We start from the raw sequence: 17,030 nt of genomic DNA, 5'->3' as shown, positions 1-17,030 counted from the left end.
TGAGGACAAGAGGAGAGCTCTCTGAGTACATTATTTAATTGACAACCAATTCTTATGCAAAGCATTTTTTTCTATTATTTTTTTGGTTTAATTTGTGAGTTATCTATTCCCATACAGGGTTTGCCTAAGAAAATATCTGGTTTGCCCACATTTAGAATATAACATTCCGTCAGTTATTTTAAAGTATGTTCATAAAAATGTAAGCCTTCAGTGTAGGATTATTTGAAAGATGAGGGAACAGAAAGTTGTTTTATGCAGATATGACAAGATATGCCAAATAATCCAACATTTTTATGAATATGATTAGGCTACATCAATCTACAACTCAGTTAATTATTCTGCTTTACAACATTTTGCTTAGACCTTTCATGACCAATTTTGATATGTCCTAGGAATTTTTAGCAACCATTCCTGAGGTTTAAACAAATGCCTTGAGTGGTGTTTGTTCTTTTGACAGTGTCAAAATTATCCCCCTGTCTCGCTAAAGATATTATGACTATCTGGCAAAAGACAACAACAATTAATCTTAGCTATATACAAAATGCTAACCAATCAAACACACCCACGACTGGAAAAACACAAATGAATGTCACATTTCCTTTTTACAGACGCTTTTGAGTTGGTCATCCTTGGGAAAGTAAGCCACACCCACAAACTCGGCACGTCCAAGTTGGTTGCCATGGTTACGTGTCTTTACATGCCTTTAAACTGTTGCATGATGGATAGGAGGTGTTCGCTGCGTTTCTGGATGTTTTCCTGCTCCTCTTTCAGTCTCCCCTGCTCGTGCACAATCTCCTCCTTGGAAGAGAGAGGGAAAATGTATGAAAAAGGCAAAAAGATCCTATTAAATTACTAGACCCTCACATTAGGAAGGATCGGCCGCCTATGGCGGCAGATTGACGAGGACGGCATTTTCGGAGCTAAACTGTCCAAGACGCACATCCAATAACACATGAAACCTAAAATAATTCTGCCCAAWAATAATTAGCAATTTTCTCAACCAGTGGCATATTAGCTGCATATTAGCTTTTTAGTTGAGCGCTGATGCCACCCTGTAATAAGCAGTGCCCACTTTGTCAAAGGCAGGGACAGCAAAATATTTTGCTTGACCATTCCCAGCACGCAGCGATCCACCAACGTTCCGTCMAAAAAAATTACATAAATCATGCAGATAAAATGTATGACAATGTAATGAGATGGACACTTTTTACATCATGATGCAGGTTTCTCCAATCAAATAGCCAGTGGTGTAAAAGGTACTCAATGTCATACTTGAGTAAAAGTAAAGATACCATCTTAATAGAAAATGACTCAAGTAAAAGTGAAAGTCGCCCAGTAAAATACTACTTGAGTAAAAGTCTAAAAGTATTTGGTTTTAAATATACTTAAGTATCAAAAGTAAATGGAATTGCTAAAATGTACTTAAGTATCACAAGTAAAAGTAAAAGTATAAACCATTTCGAATTGCTTATATTAAGCAAACAGATGGCACAATTTTATTTGTTATATTTATTGGCGGATAGCCAGTGGTACACTCCAACACTCAAGAAAACTTACAAATGAAGCATTTGTGTTTAGTGAGTCCGCCAGATTAGAGGCAGTAGGGATGAACAGGGATGTTCTCTTGATAAGTGTGTGAATTGGACCATTTTCCTGTCAAAATGTAACAACTACTTTTGGGTGTCAGGGAAAATGTAGGGAGTAAAAAGTACATTATGTTCTTTAGGAATGTAGTGAAGTAAAAATATAAGTAAAGTACAGATACCCCAAAAAACTACTTAAGTAGTACTTTAAAGTATTTGTACTTAGGTACTTTACACCACTGCAAATAGCCTAACCCAAATGGCGATCAATCAAATARAAAATGTGCTGTCATGTTAATAAACAACATATCCTAAAAACGGTACAGGTCAAAGTAACATGGACAATATGGAATGGACAATCACAACTATTGTCCAGGAGTTTCATCCCATTTATGATCAGTGGTTTCAAGTTTGTATCCATAATTTTTTTTACAAGCTGATCCTAGCTATAAAAAATTATATTTCTGCATTTCCCACTGTGTAAACACATTTCAAATAGGCTCACGATAACTTCTGATAAAGTTGGCTAGCCAAATTGATTAGTCAAAGACATCAGGACAAATAAAGCCAACGCAACTGTCTGTTTTACAAACAGTGGGCCTACCACATAGATGGGCATCCATAAAATTCCAATGCAGGCCGACATGGTAGGCTACACCCCAGTAAGCACGAGCCGACGCGGATGCCCTTTGGACATATCATTTTTGGTGCCGCTCGGAACGGTCTTGATTTCCACATCCATAGCCATTGTTTTTTTCCCACATTTTGTTGGTGTTACAAGGTGGAATTAAAATTGATTTGTCGTTTTTTTGTCAACCATCTACACAAAATACTCTGTAACGTCAAAGTGGAAGAAAAATTCAAAATATTCAACCCACTGAGTCAATACATGTTCTAATCACATTTGGCAGCGATTACAGCTGTGAGTCTTCAAGGTAAATCTCTATGGGCTTTGCACACCTGGATTGTACAATATTTGCACATGATTCTTTTTCAATTTCTTCAAGCTCTGTCAAGTTGGTTGGTGATCATTGCTAGACAGACATTTTCAAGTCTTGCTATAGATTTTCAAGCCGATTTAAGTCAAAACTGTAACTAGGCCACTCTGGAACATTCAATGTCGTGTTGGTAAGCAACTCCAGTGTATATTTGGGCTTGTATTTTAGGTTATTGTAAGGGGTGCGTAACTGGTGGCAGGGAAGTCAGACGCAGAAGAGCAGAACTAGGTAATAGCCAGAGCAGTTTAATTCCAAAACCAACGGCATCAAGAAAATAACAACTTGGGTACAAAACCCGACGCGCACCAGTCAACATGTGCACAAGCACTTACAAACAAACAATACCACACAAAGACATGGGGGGAACAGAGGGTTAAATACACAACATGTAATGAGGAAATGAAAACCAGGTGTGTGGGAAAACAAGACAAAACAAATGGAAAATGAAAAATGGATTGGCGATGGCTAGAAAACCGGTGACTTCGACCGCCGAACACCACCCGAACAAGGAGAGGAACCGACTTCGGCAGAGGTTGTGAAAGTACCGGGCCCCTTGACGCGCAGCTCCAGCAGCGCGCCGACACCGGCCTCGGGGACGACCCGAAGGGCGAGGCGAAGGGCGATCCGGACGAAGACGGTGGAACTCCCGCAGCATTGAAGGGTCCAACACGTCCTCCACCGGAACCCAGCATCTCTCCTCCGGACCATACCCCTCCCAGTCCACGAGGTACTGAAGGACCCTCGCCCGACGCCTCGAATCCCGTATGGAACGAACGGAGTACGCCGGGGCCCCCTCAATGTCCAGAGGGGGTGGAGAAATCTCCCGCACCTCAGACTCCTGGAGTGGGCCAGTCACCACCGGCCTGAGGAGAGACACATGGAACGAGGGGTTAATACGGTAATCGTGGGGAAGCTGTAACCTGTAACTCACCTCGTTCAGTCTCCTCAGGACTTCAAATGGCCCTACAAACCGCGGACCCAGCTTCCGGCAGGGCAGGCAGAGGGGCAGATTTCGGGTCGAGAGCCAGACCCGGTCTGCGGTGACGGTCTGCGCCGGCTTTCTGGCGCAGCACGGCGCGCTGAAGGTGAACATGGGCGGCATCCCATGTTTCCTCCGCGCGCCGGACCAGTCGTCCACCGCAGGAGCCTCGGTCTGACTCTGATGCCAAGGAGCCAGAACCGGCTGATACCCCAGTACGCACTGGAAGGGGGAGAGGTTAGTGGAGGAGTGACGGAGAGAGTTCTGGGCCATCTCTGCCCAGGGCACGAATGCTGCCCACTCCATCGGCCGGTCCTGGCAATAAGACCTCAGAAACCTACCCACATCCTGGTTTACTCTCTCCACCTGCCCGTTACTCTCGGGGTGAAAACCCGAGGTAAGGCTGATCGAGACCCCCAGATGTTTCATGAACGCCCTCCAGACCCTCGAAGTGAACTGGGGACCCCGATCAGACACTATGTCCTCAGGCACCCCGTAGTGCCGGAAGACGTGTGTAAACAAGGCTTCCACAGTCTGTAGGGCCGCAGGGAGACCGGGCAGCGGGAGGAGATGGCAGGACTTAGAGAAACGATCCACAACAACCAGGATCGTGGTGTTTCCCTGTGATGGGGGGAGATCGGTCAGGAAATCGATCAACAGGTGTGACCATGGCTGCTGTGGAACGGGTAAGGGGTGCAGCTTACCTCTGTGCAGGTGGGCGCACACCGAGCAGGAGGAAACATAAACCCTCACGTCCTTAGCCAAAGTGGGCCACCAGTACTTCCCACTCAGACAGCGCACCGTCCGACCGATGCCTGGATGACCAGAGGAGGGTGACGTGTGGGCCCTATAGATCAGCCGGTCACGGACAGCAGACGGAACGTACAGACGCCCAGCGGGACACTGGAGGGGAGCGAGCTCTACACGCAATGCCTGCTCAATGTCCGCGTCCAGCTCCCACACTACCGGCGGCTCCAGGCAGGAGGCCGGGAGTATGGGGATGGGATCCATGGGCCGCTCCTCTGTGTCATACAGCCGGGACAGTGYGTCTGCCTTCATGTTCTGGGAACCTGGTCTGTAAGAAAAGGTGAAAACAAAACGAGTGAAAAACATGGCCCACCTTGCCTGGTGAGGGTTCAGTCTCCTCGCCGCCCGGATGTACTCCAGATTGCGGTGGTCAGTCCAGATGAGAAAAGGGTGTTTAGCCTCCTCAAGCCAATGTCTCCACGCCTTCAAAGCCTTGACGACAGCCAACAGCTCCCGGTCCCCCACGTCATAGTTTCCCTCCGCCGGGCTGAGCTTCCTCGAGAAGAAGGCACAGGGGCGAAGCTTCGGTGGCGTACCCGAACGCTGAGAGAGCACTGCTCCTAACCCAGCCTCGGACGCGTCCACCTCCACTATGAATGCCAAAGAGGGATCCGGATGGGCCAGCATGGGAGCCGAGGTAAACAGAGCCCTCAGGTGACCAAAGGCCCTGTCCGCCTCAGCCGACCACTGCAAACGTACCGGTCCCCCCTTCAGCAGTGAGGTAATGAGAGCCGCTACCTGACCAAAACCCCGGATAAACCTCCAGTAGTAATTGGCAAACCCTAGAAACCGCTGCACCTCCTTTACCGTGGTGGGAGTCGGCCAATTACGCACGGCTGAGATGCAGTCACTCTCCATCTCCACCCCTGAGGTGGAAACGCGGTACCCTAGGAAGGAGACGGACTGTTGGAAGAACAGACATTTCTCAGCCTTGGCGTACAGGTCATGCTCCAACAGTCGACCAAGCACCTTGCGCACCAGGGACACATGCTCTGCGCGTGTAGCGGAGTATATCAGAATGTCATCAATGTACACCCCTACACCCTACCTATGCAGGTCCCTGAAAATCTCGTCTACAAAGGCTTGGAAGACTGATGGAGCCTTCATCAACCCGTACGGCATGACGATGTACTCATAATGCCCTGAGGTTGTACTGAACACCGTCTTCCACTCGTCTTCCTCCCAGATATGCAGCAGGTTGTAAGCACTCCTGAGATCAAGTTTGGTGAAGAAGCACGCCCCGTGCATTGACTCAATCGCCGTGGCGATAAGAGGTAGCGGGTAACTGTACCTCACAGTTATCTGATTAAGGCCTCGATAGTCAATACACGGGCACAGACCTCCCTCCTTCTTCTTCACAAAAAAGAAACTTGAGGAAGCGGGGGAAGTGGAGGACTGAATGTACCCTTGACGCAGGGATTCGGAGATATATGTTTCCATAGCCACCGTCTCCGCCTGTGACAGAGGATACACGTGACTCCTGGGAAGTGCTGCGTCTACCAGGAGATTTATCGCACAATCCCCCCGTCGATGGGGTGGTAATTGAGTCGCCTTCTTTTTGGAGAAGGCGAGAGCCAAATCGGCATATTCGGGGGGAATGCGCATGGTGGAGACCTGGTCTGGACTTTCCACCGTAGTAGCACCTACGGAAACCCCTAAACACCTCCCCGAGCACTCTCGCGACCACCCCGTGAGAGCCCTCCATTGCCATGAAACAGTGGGGTCATGACAAGCTAACCAGGGTAGGCCTAGCACCACGGGAAACGCAGGAGAGTCAATGAAAAAGAGACTGATTCTCTCCATTCTCTCCCCATGCCCAGAGGAGCGGTGGCCTCCCTAATCAACCCTGACCCTAATGGTCGACTATCTAAGGCGTGAACTGGGAAGGGCATATCTACAGGAACAATGGGGATCCCTAAACTATGGGTAAATTATCTGTCAATAAAATTCCCAGCCGTGCCTGAATCGACGAGCGCCTTATGCTGGAAATGCGGGGAAAATTCAGGAAAAGTAACGAACAAAAACATGTGTGCAACAGAGGGCTCTGGGTGAAAATGGTGCCTTCTCACCTGGGGTGACGCCAGAGTGCCCTGCCTGCTGCCTCAACCCCCAGAAGAACCAACCCGGCACCAATCGGAAGTGTGACCTCTGCGGCCACAGATGGTGCACGAGACGGAACCTCCTCTGGTCTCCCTGAGCGCAGCACCTCCCAACTCCATGGGCATCGGAGCGGTGATGCTGGGGGATGGAACCAACAGACCCCGATCTGGACGTCCGCGGGTAGCCAGCAGGTTATCCAGAATGGACAGGTCCACCAGCTGGTTGATGGTGAGGGTGGTGTCCCTGCAGGCCAACTCTCGACGGACGTCCTCGCGCAAACTGCAGCGATAGTGGTCGATCAGGGCCCTGTCGTTCCATCCTGCTCCGGAGGCCAGGGTCCGAAAGTCCAAAGCGAACTCCTGTGCGCTCCTCGTTCCCTGCCGCAGGTAGAAAAGACGTTCACCCACTGCTCTGCCCTCGGGTGGGCGGTCGAAGAATGACCGGAAACGACGGGTGAACTCCTCAAAGTGGTCCAGCACCGCATCTCCTTCCACCCACAAGGCGTTGGCCCACTCCAAGGCTTTCCCCGAGAGGCATGAGACGAGGGCGGACACCCTCTCACGGCCCAAAGGAGCCGGGTGGACGGTTGCCTGGTATAACTCCAACTGCAACAGGAAACCCTGGCAGCGGGCAGCCGTCCCATCGTACTCCCCGGGGAGGGTGAGGCGAATCCCACTGGAACCGGGTGCAGGGGGAGTGAGTAGTGGAGGCCCCTGTTGTGCTGGTGGAGGTGCTGGATGAACTCTCCGTCTCTCCCAGCAGTCCATAGCTTGGACGACGCGGTCCATGGCGGCGCCGAGATGGTGGAGCATCGCTGTCTGTTCCTGGACAGGCTCCTCGATCTCCATACCAGGGGCACCTGCTCCTGGTGACTCCATATTCGGGTGTGGTATTCTGTAAGGGGTGCGTAACTGGTGGCAGGGAAGTCAGACACAGGAGAGCAGAACCAACGGCATCAAGAAAATAACAACTTGGGTACAAAACCCGACGCGCACCAGTCAACATATGCACAAGCACTTACAAACAAACAATACCACACAAAGACATGGGGGGAACAGAGGGTTAAATACACAACACGTAATGTGGAAATGAAAACCAGGTGTGTGGGAAAACAAGACAAAACAAATGGAAAATGAAAAATGGATCGGCGATGGCTAGAAGACCGGTAACGTCGACCGCCGAACACCGCCCGAAYAAGGAGAGGAACCGACGTCAGCAGAAGTTTTGACAGTTATTGTCCTGCTGAAAGGTGAATTTGTCTCTCAGTGTCTGTTGGAAAGAAAACTGAACCAGGTTTTCCTCTAGGATTTTGCCTGTGCTTAGCTCTATTCCATTTTTATTTATCTCCCCCAAAACTCCCCAGTCCTTGCCGATGACAAGAATGCCCATAACATGATGCAGCCACCAGCATGCTTGAAAATATGAAGAGTGGTACTCAGTGATGTGTTGTATTGGATTTGCCCCAAACATAACGCTTTGTATTCAGGACATACAGTTAATTTCTTTGCCAATATTTAGCTATTTTACTTTAGTGCCTTATTGCAAACAGGATGCATGTTTTGGAATATTTTTATTCTGTACAGGCTTCTTTCTTTTCAGTCTGTCATTTAGGTTAGTATTGTGGAGTAACTACAATGTTGTTGATTCATCCTCTCACTCTGTAACTATTTGAAAGTCACCATTGGCCTCACTGTGAAATCCCTTTACGGCAACTGAGTTAGGAAGGACGCCTGTATCTTTGTAGTGTCTGGGTGTATTGATACACCAGACAAAGTGTAATTAATAACTTCACCATGCTATTCAATGTCTTTTTTGTTTTGTTTTACTCATCTACCAATAGGTGCCCTTCTTTGCGAGGCATTGGAAAACCTCCCTGGTCTTTGTGGTTGAATCTGTGTTTGAAATTCACTGCTCGACTAAAGGAACCTTACAGATAATTATATGTGGCGTACAAAGATGAGGTAGTCATTCAAAAAGCATGTTAAACACTAATATGCCGAGTGAGTCCATGCAACGTATTATACAACTTTTTACTCCTGAACTTATTTAGGCTTGCCATAACAAAGGGGTTGAATACTTATTGACTCAATACATTTCAGCTATTCCTTTTAAATGAATTTGCTTAAAAAAATCTTAAAACGTAATTCTACTTTGACATTATGGGGTATTGTGTCAGTGACACAAAATCTAAATTTAATCAATTTTAAATTCAGTCTGTAACACAACAAAATGTGGAAAAAGTCAAAGGGTGTGAATACATTCTGAAGGCACAGTGCAGATCAATTCTTCACATTTACTGTTTTACACAATATATTATCAGAGCACTGGCTAACCATGGTTGACCAACTCCCTGACAAACATGGCTGACCCTTGGACCATCATAAGAAGGTTCATCTCAGTTCTAGTATTCTAATTCCTAATTCTATGGAAAAAAGATGCCCTATACTTGGCTTTCAGCAGGACATTGAGCGTACACTTCAGCAAAAGCACATTGGCGTATTCATAGGTGGATGGCTACCTTTTCTGAACAGATGAGGGGTTTTCTGGTAGCCTAGTGCTGAAAGGTACAACTCTCAAACACTCCCCAAAAACCCATAATGTCATGTGATCATCCACTAGAAATAAAACTGAATTGAATACAACTTCACATGTAATCTCCTACACTTCAGGAATACACTTCTAATTCTACACCTGGAACTGCATGCATGTTTATGTTTGTGCTACTGTTTGTGTGTGTGCGTGTGTGCGTGTGTGTGTGTGGTTAGTAACCACTACAAACCCTGAGTTTACACAGCCCCTTCCTTTCCTTGTCATTCTCCTCTGCCCGTGCAAGTAGCCAGGTCTCATTCTGGGCTCTGTGTCGCTCAAGCATTTCCTGTAGTTCCTGCAACACCAAAACCACAAACAAAGCTTCCATCATTCTTCCTGGAAAACCATTATTTCATAGAATAGAAATTATTCACCCACACAAAAAGGGGAACTATTGGAAAGCTACATATTTAGTGAATGAGTGAGTGAATGATAATCTTGAACTATGAGTGAGCCTTTACCTCCTCCTGTTGCTGATGGTGGGCTTGGTGAGCTTCTCTCTTGTACTGAAGAGCAGCTGCAGACTGAGCAAGCTCTGACCTTTCTCTACAGTAATGAATAACTTATTGAATGGATGAATGAATGCATGCATGAATGAATCGGTTTGTCAGTCACTCAGTCAATTAATGAAGAGTTTATTGGTCAGGAAAATGTTTGACCTGTTTGTCAAAGGTGATCTGTTTGTCAAACTTTGGACCTAGATTGAAAACATTATACCTGTCAAGCTTCTGGAACTCTCCATCAAGCATGGAGAAAGCTTTATGGATCATATCCATCGCCTCATCTCGGACGGCACTGAAGTCTCTTTGGGCTATAACCTAATGATGTAACATCAGCACGATAAACATACAGACTACAAGTTGTTATAGAAACAGTATGTGAGCAAGTTGCTACTACCTGGATATAATAGCATGTCTTACAAGGTGGGCTTTTCTTAAGGAAAGTTTGACTTCTCTCTCTCTCTCTCTCTCTCTCTCTCTCTCTCGGACAATGCCTCAGGACTACCTGGCCTAAGGACTCCTGCCTGTCCCTGTTCCCACTCCACCCAGCCATGCTACCGATCCAGTTTTGCTGTTCATGCCTGAGGCTATGGAACTCTGACCTGTTTCTCCGTACATGCTACTTTGTGCCGGAACTGCTGTTTCAACCCTTTCTCTCTCTAATTATTTTTCGGACGACCTTCTGTTTCGACCTCTCAATGCTCAGCTATGAAAAGACAACTGACATTTACTCCTGAGGTGTTGAACTGCTGCACCCTCTATAACAACTGTGGTGTTTATTTGACCCAGCTGGTCATCTACAAAAGGTTTAACGTCTTGAAGAACGACCGAGCCATGTACTCTTATAATCTTCATCCGGCACAGCTAGAAAAGGACTGGCCACCCATCGGATCCTGATTCCTCTCTAGGTTTCTACCAAGGTTCCTGCCTTTCTAGGGAGTTTTTGTTAACCATTGTACTTCTGCATCTGCATGTGCATTGCTTGCTCTTTAAGGTTTTAGGCTGGGTATTTGATTGATTGATTGACTGCTTTAAAATGTTTTACTAAGTTACTACATCATACAGTAACAATGCCTCTATGCAGTTTGATGAAAAGTTCACTGCTTTTCATGTGACCCACCTGTGCAGAGGCAGCTGCATCCGTCCTCACAGAAAACAGAGATGGAGACTCACTCAGCTCATATTTGACATTGGGGACCTTTGTCGGCGCGAAGCTGATCAAATGAGAGCGAAAAAGCTTTGTGAAACCTGAAACCTAATTTGAATAACTGTAACTGTGTAGGTGTAGGATCTTAACTTGATCATCCTGTTGAAAAATAACTTCCCTCAAAAGCAGGAAATGTAAAACTTGTAGTGTAATTGGGGTTTAAAAAGGCTTCTAAATTTTATAATTTCCACAAAAATTTCAGACTTGATTTTCCCTTATGAAAAATATATCAACCACTACAAAAAAAAAATATTCATTAAAATCCACACAATAATAGACATTTCCTGTTTTGATGCAGGACTATTTTTCTGCTGTAGGAGACTGGTTCAGATTCTACATCTGTAGGTAAACATAAAATAACACAATCAAACCAGAAAAATAAGTCTGCAAAAGAGAGCAAAATGTTAATTGTAGTTTGAATAGGATAGCTGACATAACAAAATACTAACCCATGGCTGACTCCCTGAAGCCCAAACTCAGATAGAATCTCCTTCATCACTATTAGAAGAACAGAAAGGAACTGCAGAACCGGCTTATCAAATTACATCAAACTCCCAGAGATACACGAATAAAGGTTGAAGAAAGATGTAAAAGTATAACGGAATGGCAAAAAACTACCCAAGTATTGGATATCTTTGAAATTAATATAGGCTGTGTTACCTGGCTGTCTTTCGGATGGGTTAATCAATTTCATCACCTTCAGGTCATTGAATTCTTGTTCTTCATTTTTGCCACCAAATACATATATCTGCATAATACAAACACCAGGTCATTAAGAGAGAGAAATAGAGGAAGAGATAGACAGATGACACACACGTGCGTGCACACGTATCCAAGCACGCACACACCGCACACATACATACACACACACACACACACACACACACACACACACACACACACACACACACACACACACACACACACACACACACACACACACACACACACACACACACACACACACACACACACACACACACACACACACACACACACACACACACACATGGCTGTGAAGGATGAAGGCTGTGTGGTCATGACGGCGGGCCGGAGGAATCCCCACATAGAGAGGCACCTTCCATTTCATCTTAGCTGGAGTGGGGAGATGGAGGAGAGGAGGGAGGGGGGGGAGAGGGACCAGGGAGGGAAACAAGTAGAGGGAGGGAGGGAGACAGGGAAGAGGGGAAATGTCAGCTACTAGGCCTTTATCTGTACACCTGGGATCTTTATTCAAACTGCTGAAAACAAATAATAATTGCTTGAAGGAACGAGGGATGGAATTTTGTGCATGGACTTTTTCCACACGAGGGCAGCAAACATGCAGTATTCAAATGCCCATGCTAATATAGTGGAAACCATGATGATGCTGTTTGACTTACCAATGCTTAGTTTATGAATTTCATTTGTTGATGTGACTGTTCCATCCTGACTGGTGCATTTTCCACCAAACAAGTAAATATCCTGAATTGAATGATATTCACATAATAAGAGCATGAGTACATGAATAATTTTTGGTAGGTGGTGAGGGGACATTTAGTGTGATGTTTATACCTTGTCATGATGTGCTGTGAGGGTCTGACCTGCACAGGCCAGGGGAGACTCCCCCTTCACACCATACCTCTGCCACACCAGGGTTTCTGAGAATGACAGGTCACTTTAGTTCACTTCAGCCCCATTCCACTGTGACATAATAATGCACTATTGATGTCACAATGAGTTTAGAATAACAACATTACATCATAGTGGTTTGCTGCTGGTGATTTATTCATAATGTCGGAATAGGCTGTCTGAGGATGAGGTCAGACAAGTTGAGCCCCATTCGGATAATTGCACTGTGACATCAATAATGCACTACTTATGTCACAATAAATGTAGAATTACAACATTACGTCATAGTGGTTTGCTGGTAGTGATGTCATTAATGAAGTCACACTACACTCTTAGAAAAAAAGGTGCTAACTAGAACCAAAAAGGGTTCTTTGGCTGTCCCCATGGGAGAACCCTTTGAAGAACCCCTATTGGTTCCAGGTAGAACCCTTTTGGTCCCAGATAGAACCCTTTTGGGTTCCATGTAGAACCCTCTGGGGAAAGGGTTCTACATGGAACCCAAAAGGGTTCTACCTGGATCCAAAAAGGCTTCTTCTATGGGGACAGCCACAGAACCCTTTTGTAACCCTATGTAGGCTGTTTGAGGATGAGGTCACTTAAGTTCAGCATCATAGATGCAGCAAAGAGGTCAATGGAATGCAGACCATGAGGGAAAGAAGATGGATGCCGGATTGGCGCACATACAACAAATCTGATCTAACAAAGTGGATATTTGTCAAATCCGTCATGATTGATGTATTGAAACAGGCCCACAATGTGGTTACTGAAGTCCTATTTGGATATATTTCTCTGTTTTCGCTGCATAACATTTAGAAGTAGTCCCTGTTCAGGTTTAGAAGAAGTGACTGCTAAATGCTAACTACTGTTTGTATAAGCTGGTAGCATAGCTAGCACACAGAAATCGTCAGTGGTAGTCAAAGTAGTTTTGAACTGTAATGCAGTTGATTGGTGACAATGACATGAACATGTATTGGGGTTGACCTCCATACAAGGATTATACTCAGATTTTTACCTCAACATAGTGTAAAATACACATATAAACAATAGCCTAATGTAAGCTAATTTTGATGGGTGCAATGAGGAGAATCGGGATCTTTCCCCCACAGCATCTTTCCCCCACTCGTTTTCATGGAAATTCCATTGTTTTGGTAGAGTTCGATTGACCTCTTTACCGCATCTATTCTGACAATTCCAATGTGACATCAATAATGTATTATTGATGTCACAATGAGTTTAGAATAACAGCAATACAGCGGTTTGATGTAATTTATGATTCAGAATTACAAACTTGCATCACAGTTGTTTACTGAGGTTTTGGTTTGATTAGAACATTCCCCTATTCTAATGATGTCACAATGGGTTTACTAAAATGTGTAAAGCAAAGTCAAATGTAAAGTATATCAGCCCATGCAAAGTCTGTAGGAGCACTAGCATTTYTTTACCCGTGTTGAGAACATGAACATCTTTGTAGTAGCAGCCATCCTCAGCACATCCCCCAAACATGAACACCTGCTCACTGACTACAGCAAACGTGTGGTTGTATCTACAAAGACAAAACATCACAGACACAGGCAAATACTGTAGCAGGCTGCATCTGCAGGATCAGAGCATGTCAACAAGGGATATATTAGGCTACAGTGTTATCTGTCAAAACTAAAATAAGTGTTCGTACTGACAAAAAACTGGACTGAACTGGACTGAACTGAACTGAAATGAAGCCAAACTTGTTGTCTATAGCCTGTTGTTGCAAGGCAAGGGCTGTGTGAATTTGGATTGGGATGAGGATGAGAGTGCCCGTACTAGACTGTTGGGCGTCCTTGGAACGGTCATGACTGAACCGTGCCAAGTACTGTGGGGCTTCAATGGAAGACAGATGGCATTCAGATATAGTTTCACATGAGGTCGTCCGTTACTCTATTGGTTGCCGTTGTCAACATACTGTGCCATGGCAACCTTTCACGCACACTCTGTGATGGAATGCAGCACAGCTAACAAACAAGTCTTCTGGCGTACAATATTAGCTAAACCCAGCAAATGTAATGATGCATCCTTTCAACAGGAGAATCTTTAGCTAATTTCTGTCATTTGAGACCACTAGTTAGGCTTCTTATGTTTACGTTGGTGTAAATTACCTTGCAGATGGCAGAGTGCCAGTGGTCTTGACTGGGGTCCAGTTCAGAGAGACTGAAATACAAGTAGTCACACTCTGAACCAAAGAGACTGAAGAGATGCATTACTCTACATGCATAAATAAATATTTCCTCTGACCAAAGTTAACCTCCACGGCAGCATTATTCAACCCTGGCCATACTGACCTGTGGTGACCATGGCTCCACCCTGGCCCATACTGACCTGTGGTGACCATGGCTCCAACCTGGCCCATACTGACCTGTGGTGACCATGGCTCCACCCTGGCCCACACTGACCTGTGTTGAACATCATGAGGTCATCAGTGGGGACACCGTCTAGGAGCCCACCGTAGACATAAATATTGTCTCCCACGGAGACGGAACTGTGTCTGATGGTTCTAAGAGACACACCCCCTGTGGCAAGCCGCTCCCACGTCAATGACACTATAGCCAATGAGACCAGAGGGCATGCTTTACTCAGTGTTAAACTGTGTMGTTTTAGTTACAATAAACTGTACAGCAAACTCAGTAATGAACAATCTCACCCTAAGCATGGCATGGGTCGTGAAAATAATAAACGCTACAGCTACTACTCTTTCAAAGTTGTTGTTGTTACGGCAATGTTAGTTTGGGGGAGTTAAGCTCTTTCATCTCATCCCTTGACACTGGAAGTGGCAAAGAATCTGGAGTTTTAACCAATTATGTTAGCCTTCATCTTTGAGTCGCGGCTGAGTTCCTTCTTATCATATACACTGCTTCCCTGTAATAACCCAGGGACTCCCTGCCCTGTAATCCTACCTATGTCAAAGCAGTAGACTCCAGGAAGACATTCTCCAGCCTGCGGACTGGCCACTCCTCCAAACAGGTAGAGCTTGCCTTTAACCACACTGCGGAGGCAGGGAGAATATATCTACAGTATATATGTACATTTTTTTTAATGTTATTTAACCTTTGTTTAACTCGGTAAGACAGTTAAGAACAAATTCTCATTATCAATGACAGCCTAGGAGCAGTGGGTTAACTGCCTTGTTCAGGGGCAGAAYGACAGATTTATACATTGTCAGCTCGGGATTCAATCTAGCAACCTTTCGGTTACTGGCCCAACACTCTAACCACTAGGCTACCTGCCGCCCCAAGGGACTTCCTGCCCTGTAATCTTACCTATGTCAAAGCAGTAGACTTAACAGATGTCTCAATTAATGTCTCCATGGTTGATTTGTAGACAAATAGCATACCGTATTAGTATGGTCTGAGATTCAAATGGTAATTGAGATATCCTAATTGTTAAGATGCTRTATACAGTATATCAATTACCAAAGTGTGTGTCCTTCTCTTGCTGAGGGTACAACCCCATTCTGTGGCATCACCTCCCATGTGATGTGAGTGGCTGAAACTAGAAACACAATACAAGTTTGTAGAGTGAAGTGAGTAATCATATGTGAGTAATGACATTATATTGCATGTTTAAGAAGGCTTGTATTATGATTAATCTTGACTGTCAATAGGGGTATTTAGTTGTAGCCTACATGTGTTGGGTTGAGCTCATTGAGTATAATTATACTGTACCTGTGAGCATGTAGAAGTCATTCAAATATACTGGCTGCTCCTCCTACAGAACAAGGGGAAATACATTGTTAGGTTCATTGCAATGTTTTAGATAGGCTTACCAATTAGTAGCATAAGGTAGTGAGATTTACCTCATGGGATATGGTGGACACCCCTCCAAACAGGAAAGCTATATTCCCAGCCACAGCTAGCGCATGGCCGTGCCTGGGAAGGTGGAGATATGTGGAAATTGAGAAATTAAACATGGAAACAACTATGTTGTTTTCCCATCTGCTTCTAGAAAGCCATGTTCAGCCAAGTTAAGAAAATACTGGGGGCATACCTGAGGTGATGACGGGGAAAAGTGAGCACACACACACACACACACACACACACACACACACACACACACACACACACACACACACACACACACACACACACACACAACACACACACACACACACACACACACACACGCGCGCACACACGCACACGCACACACACACACACACACACACAAGCAACAAGCACACACACACACACAAGCACACACACACACACTTACCTGGGGCTTGGCGGTTTACCGTTAGTTTCCTTGGCAACCCAGTGTCCACTTGCTAAGGCCATTCTGTCTACAGAAACAGGCATAAAAAGCTCTAAAGATGATCAATATTTTTTACTGACAAAAGTGCCAACCTGAAGTAATCCTGGTGTTAAATAATGTACCATAAATATTTTGGTGGAGAAGGAATCTGCCCCAGGTGATCCTAGAATAGTTTGCTGGTTAAGCACTGTGTCCTCTTACAGACACACCTTTGCCGTGCAGGTACTGTAAACTGAACACTCTCGTTGCCTAGTGATGACCACAAACAGACCTCATGGAGCACAAACTACCAGTAAAGCAATACGTTTCACATGACTTACCCACCTGGTATACACCTTTGAGCATGCAATAGAAATTTACCATGAACAAAAAAGG

At 45.4% G+C, this 17,030-nt stretch overlaps 1 protein-coding gene across 1 annotated transcript; it reads right to left on the bottom strand.

Annotated features, from left to right (window-relative positions):
- Positions 1–271: 271 nt before the first annotated feature.
- On the bottom strand, positions 272–16,840 carry LOC111981292 (rab9 effector protein with kelch motifs). Its single transcript, XM_024012510.2, has 18 exons — positions 16,617–16,840; positions 16,201–16,273; positions 16,070–16,112; positions 15,818–15,896; positions 15,302–15,390; positions 14,801–14,947; positions 14,507–14,558; positions 13,817–13,917; positions 12,318–12,403; positions 12,146–12,227; positions 11,773–11,858; positions 11,424–11,511; positions 11,213–11,261; positions 10,677–10,770; positions 9,774–9,874; positions 9,518–9,602; positions 9,247–9,351; positions 272–798 (listed from the first exon to the last, which is right to left on the bottom strand). Exons 1-18 carry the CDS (start codon positions 16,697–16,699, stop codon positions 694–696), a joined length of 1,548 nt encoding a protein of 515 aa, XP_023868278.2. The 5' UTR covers positions 16,700–16,840; the 3' UTR covers positions 272–693.
- Between the last annotated feature and the right edge of the window lie 190 nt (positions 16,841–17,030).

This window comes from Salvelinus sp. IW2-2015, linkage group LG20, assembly GCF_002910315.2.
Source record: "Salvelinus sp. IW2-2015 linkage group LG20, ASM291031v2, whole genome shotgun sequence".
NCBI classification, from domain to species: domain Eukaryota; kingdom Metazoa; phylum Chordata; class Actinopteri; order Salmoniformes; family Salmonidae; genus Salvelinus; species Salvelinus sp. IW2-2015.
Note: the sequence above shows the minus strand (reverse complement) of the source record. Positions and strands in the feature narration are given on the sequence as shown.

Excerpts from the sequence above, each read along its gene's own strand:
- LOC111981292 (XM_024012510.2), bottom strand. The coding sequence starts at position 16,699 with ATGCCTGTTTCTGTAGACAGAATGGCCTTAGCAAGTGGACACTGGGTT. Across the intron at positions 13,918-14,506 it reads GGCACTCTGCCATCTGCAAG|ATACAACCACACGTTTGCTG; the intron begins GTAATTTACACC and ends TTGTCTTTGTAG. Across the intron at positions 9,352-9,517 it reads ACCATCAGCAACAGGAGGAG|GAACTACAGGAAATGCTTGA; the intron begins GTAAAGGCTCAC and ends TTGGTGTTGCAG.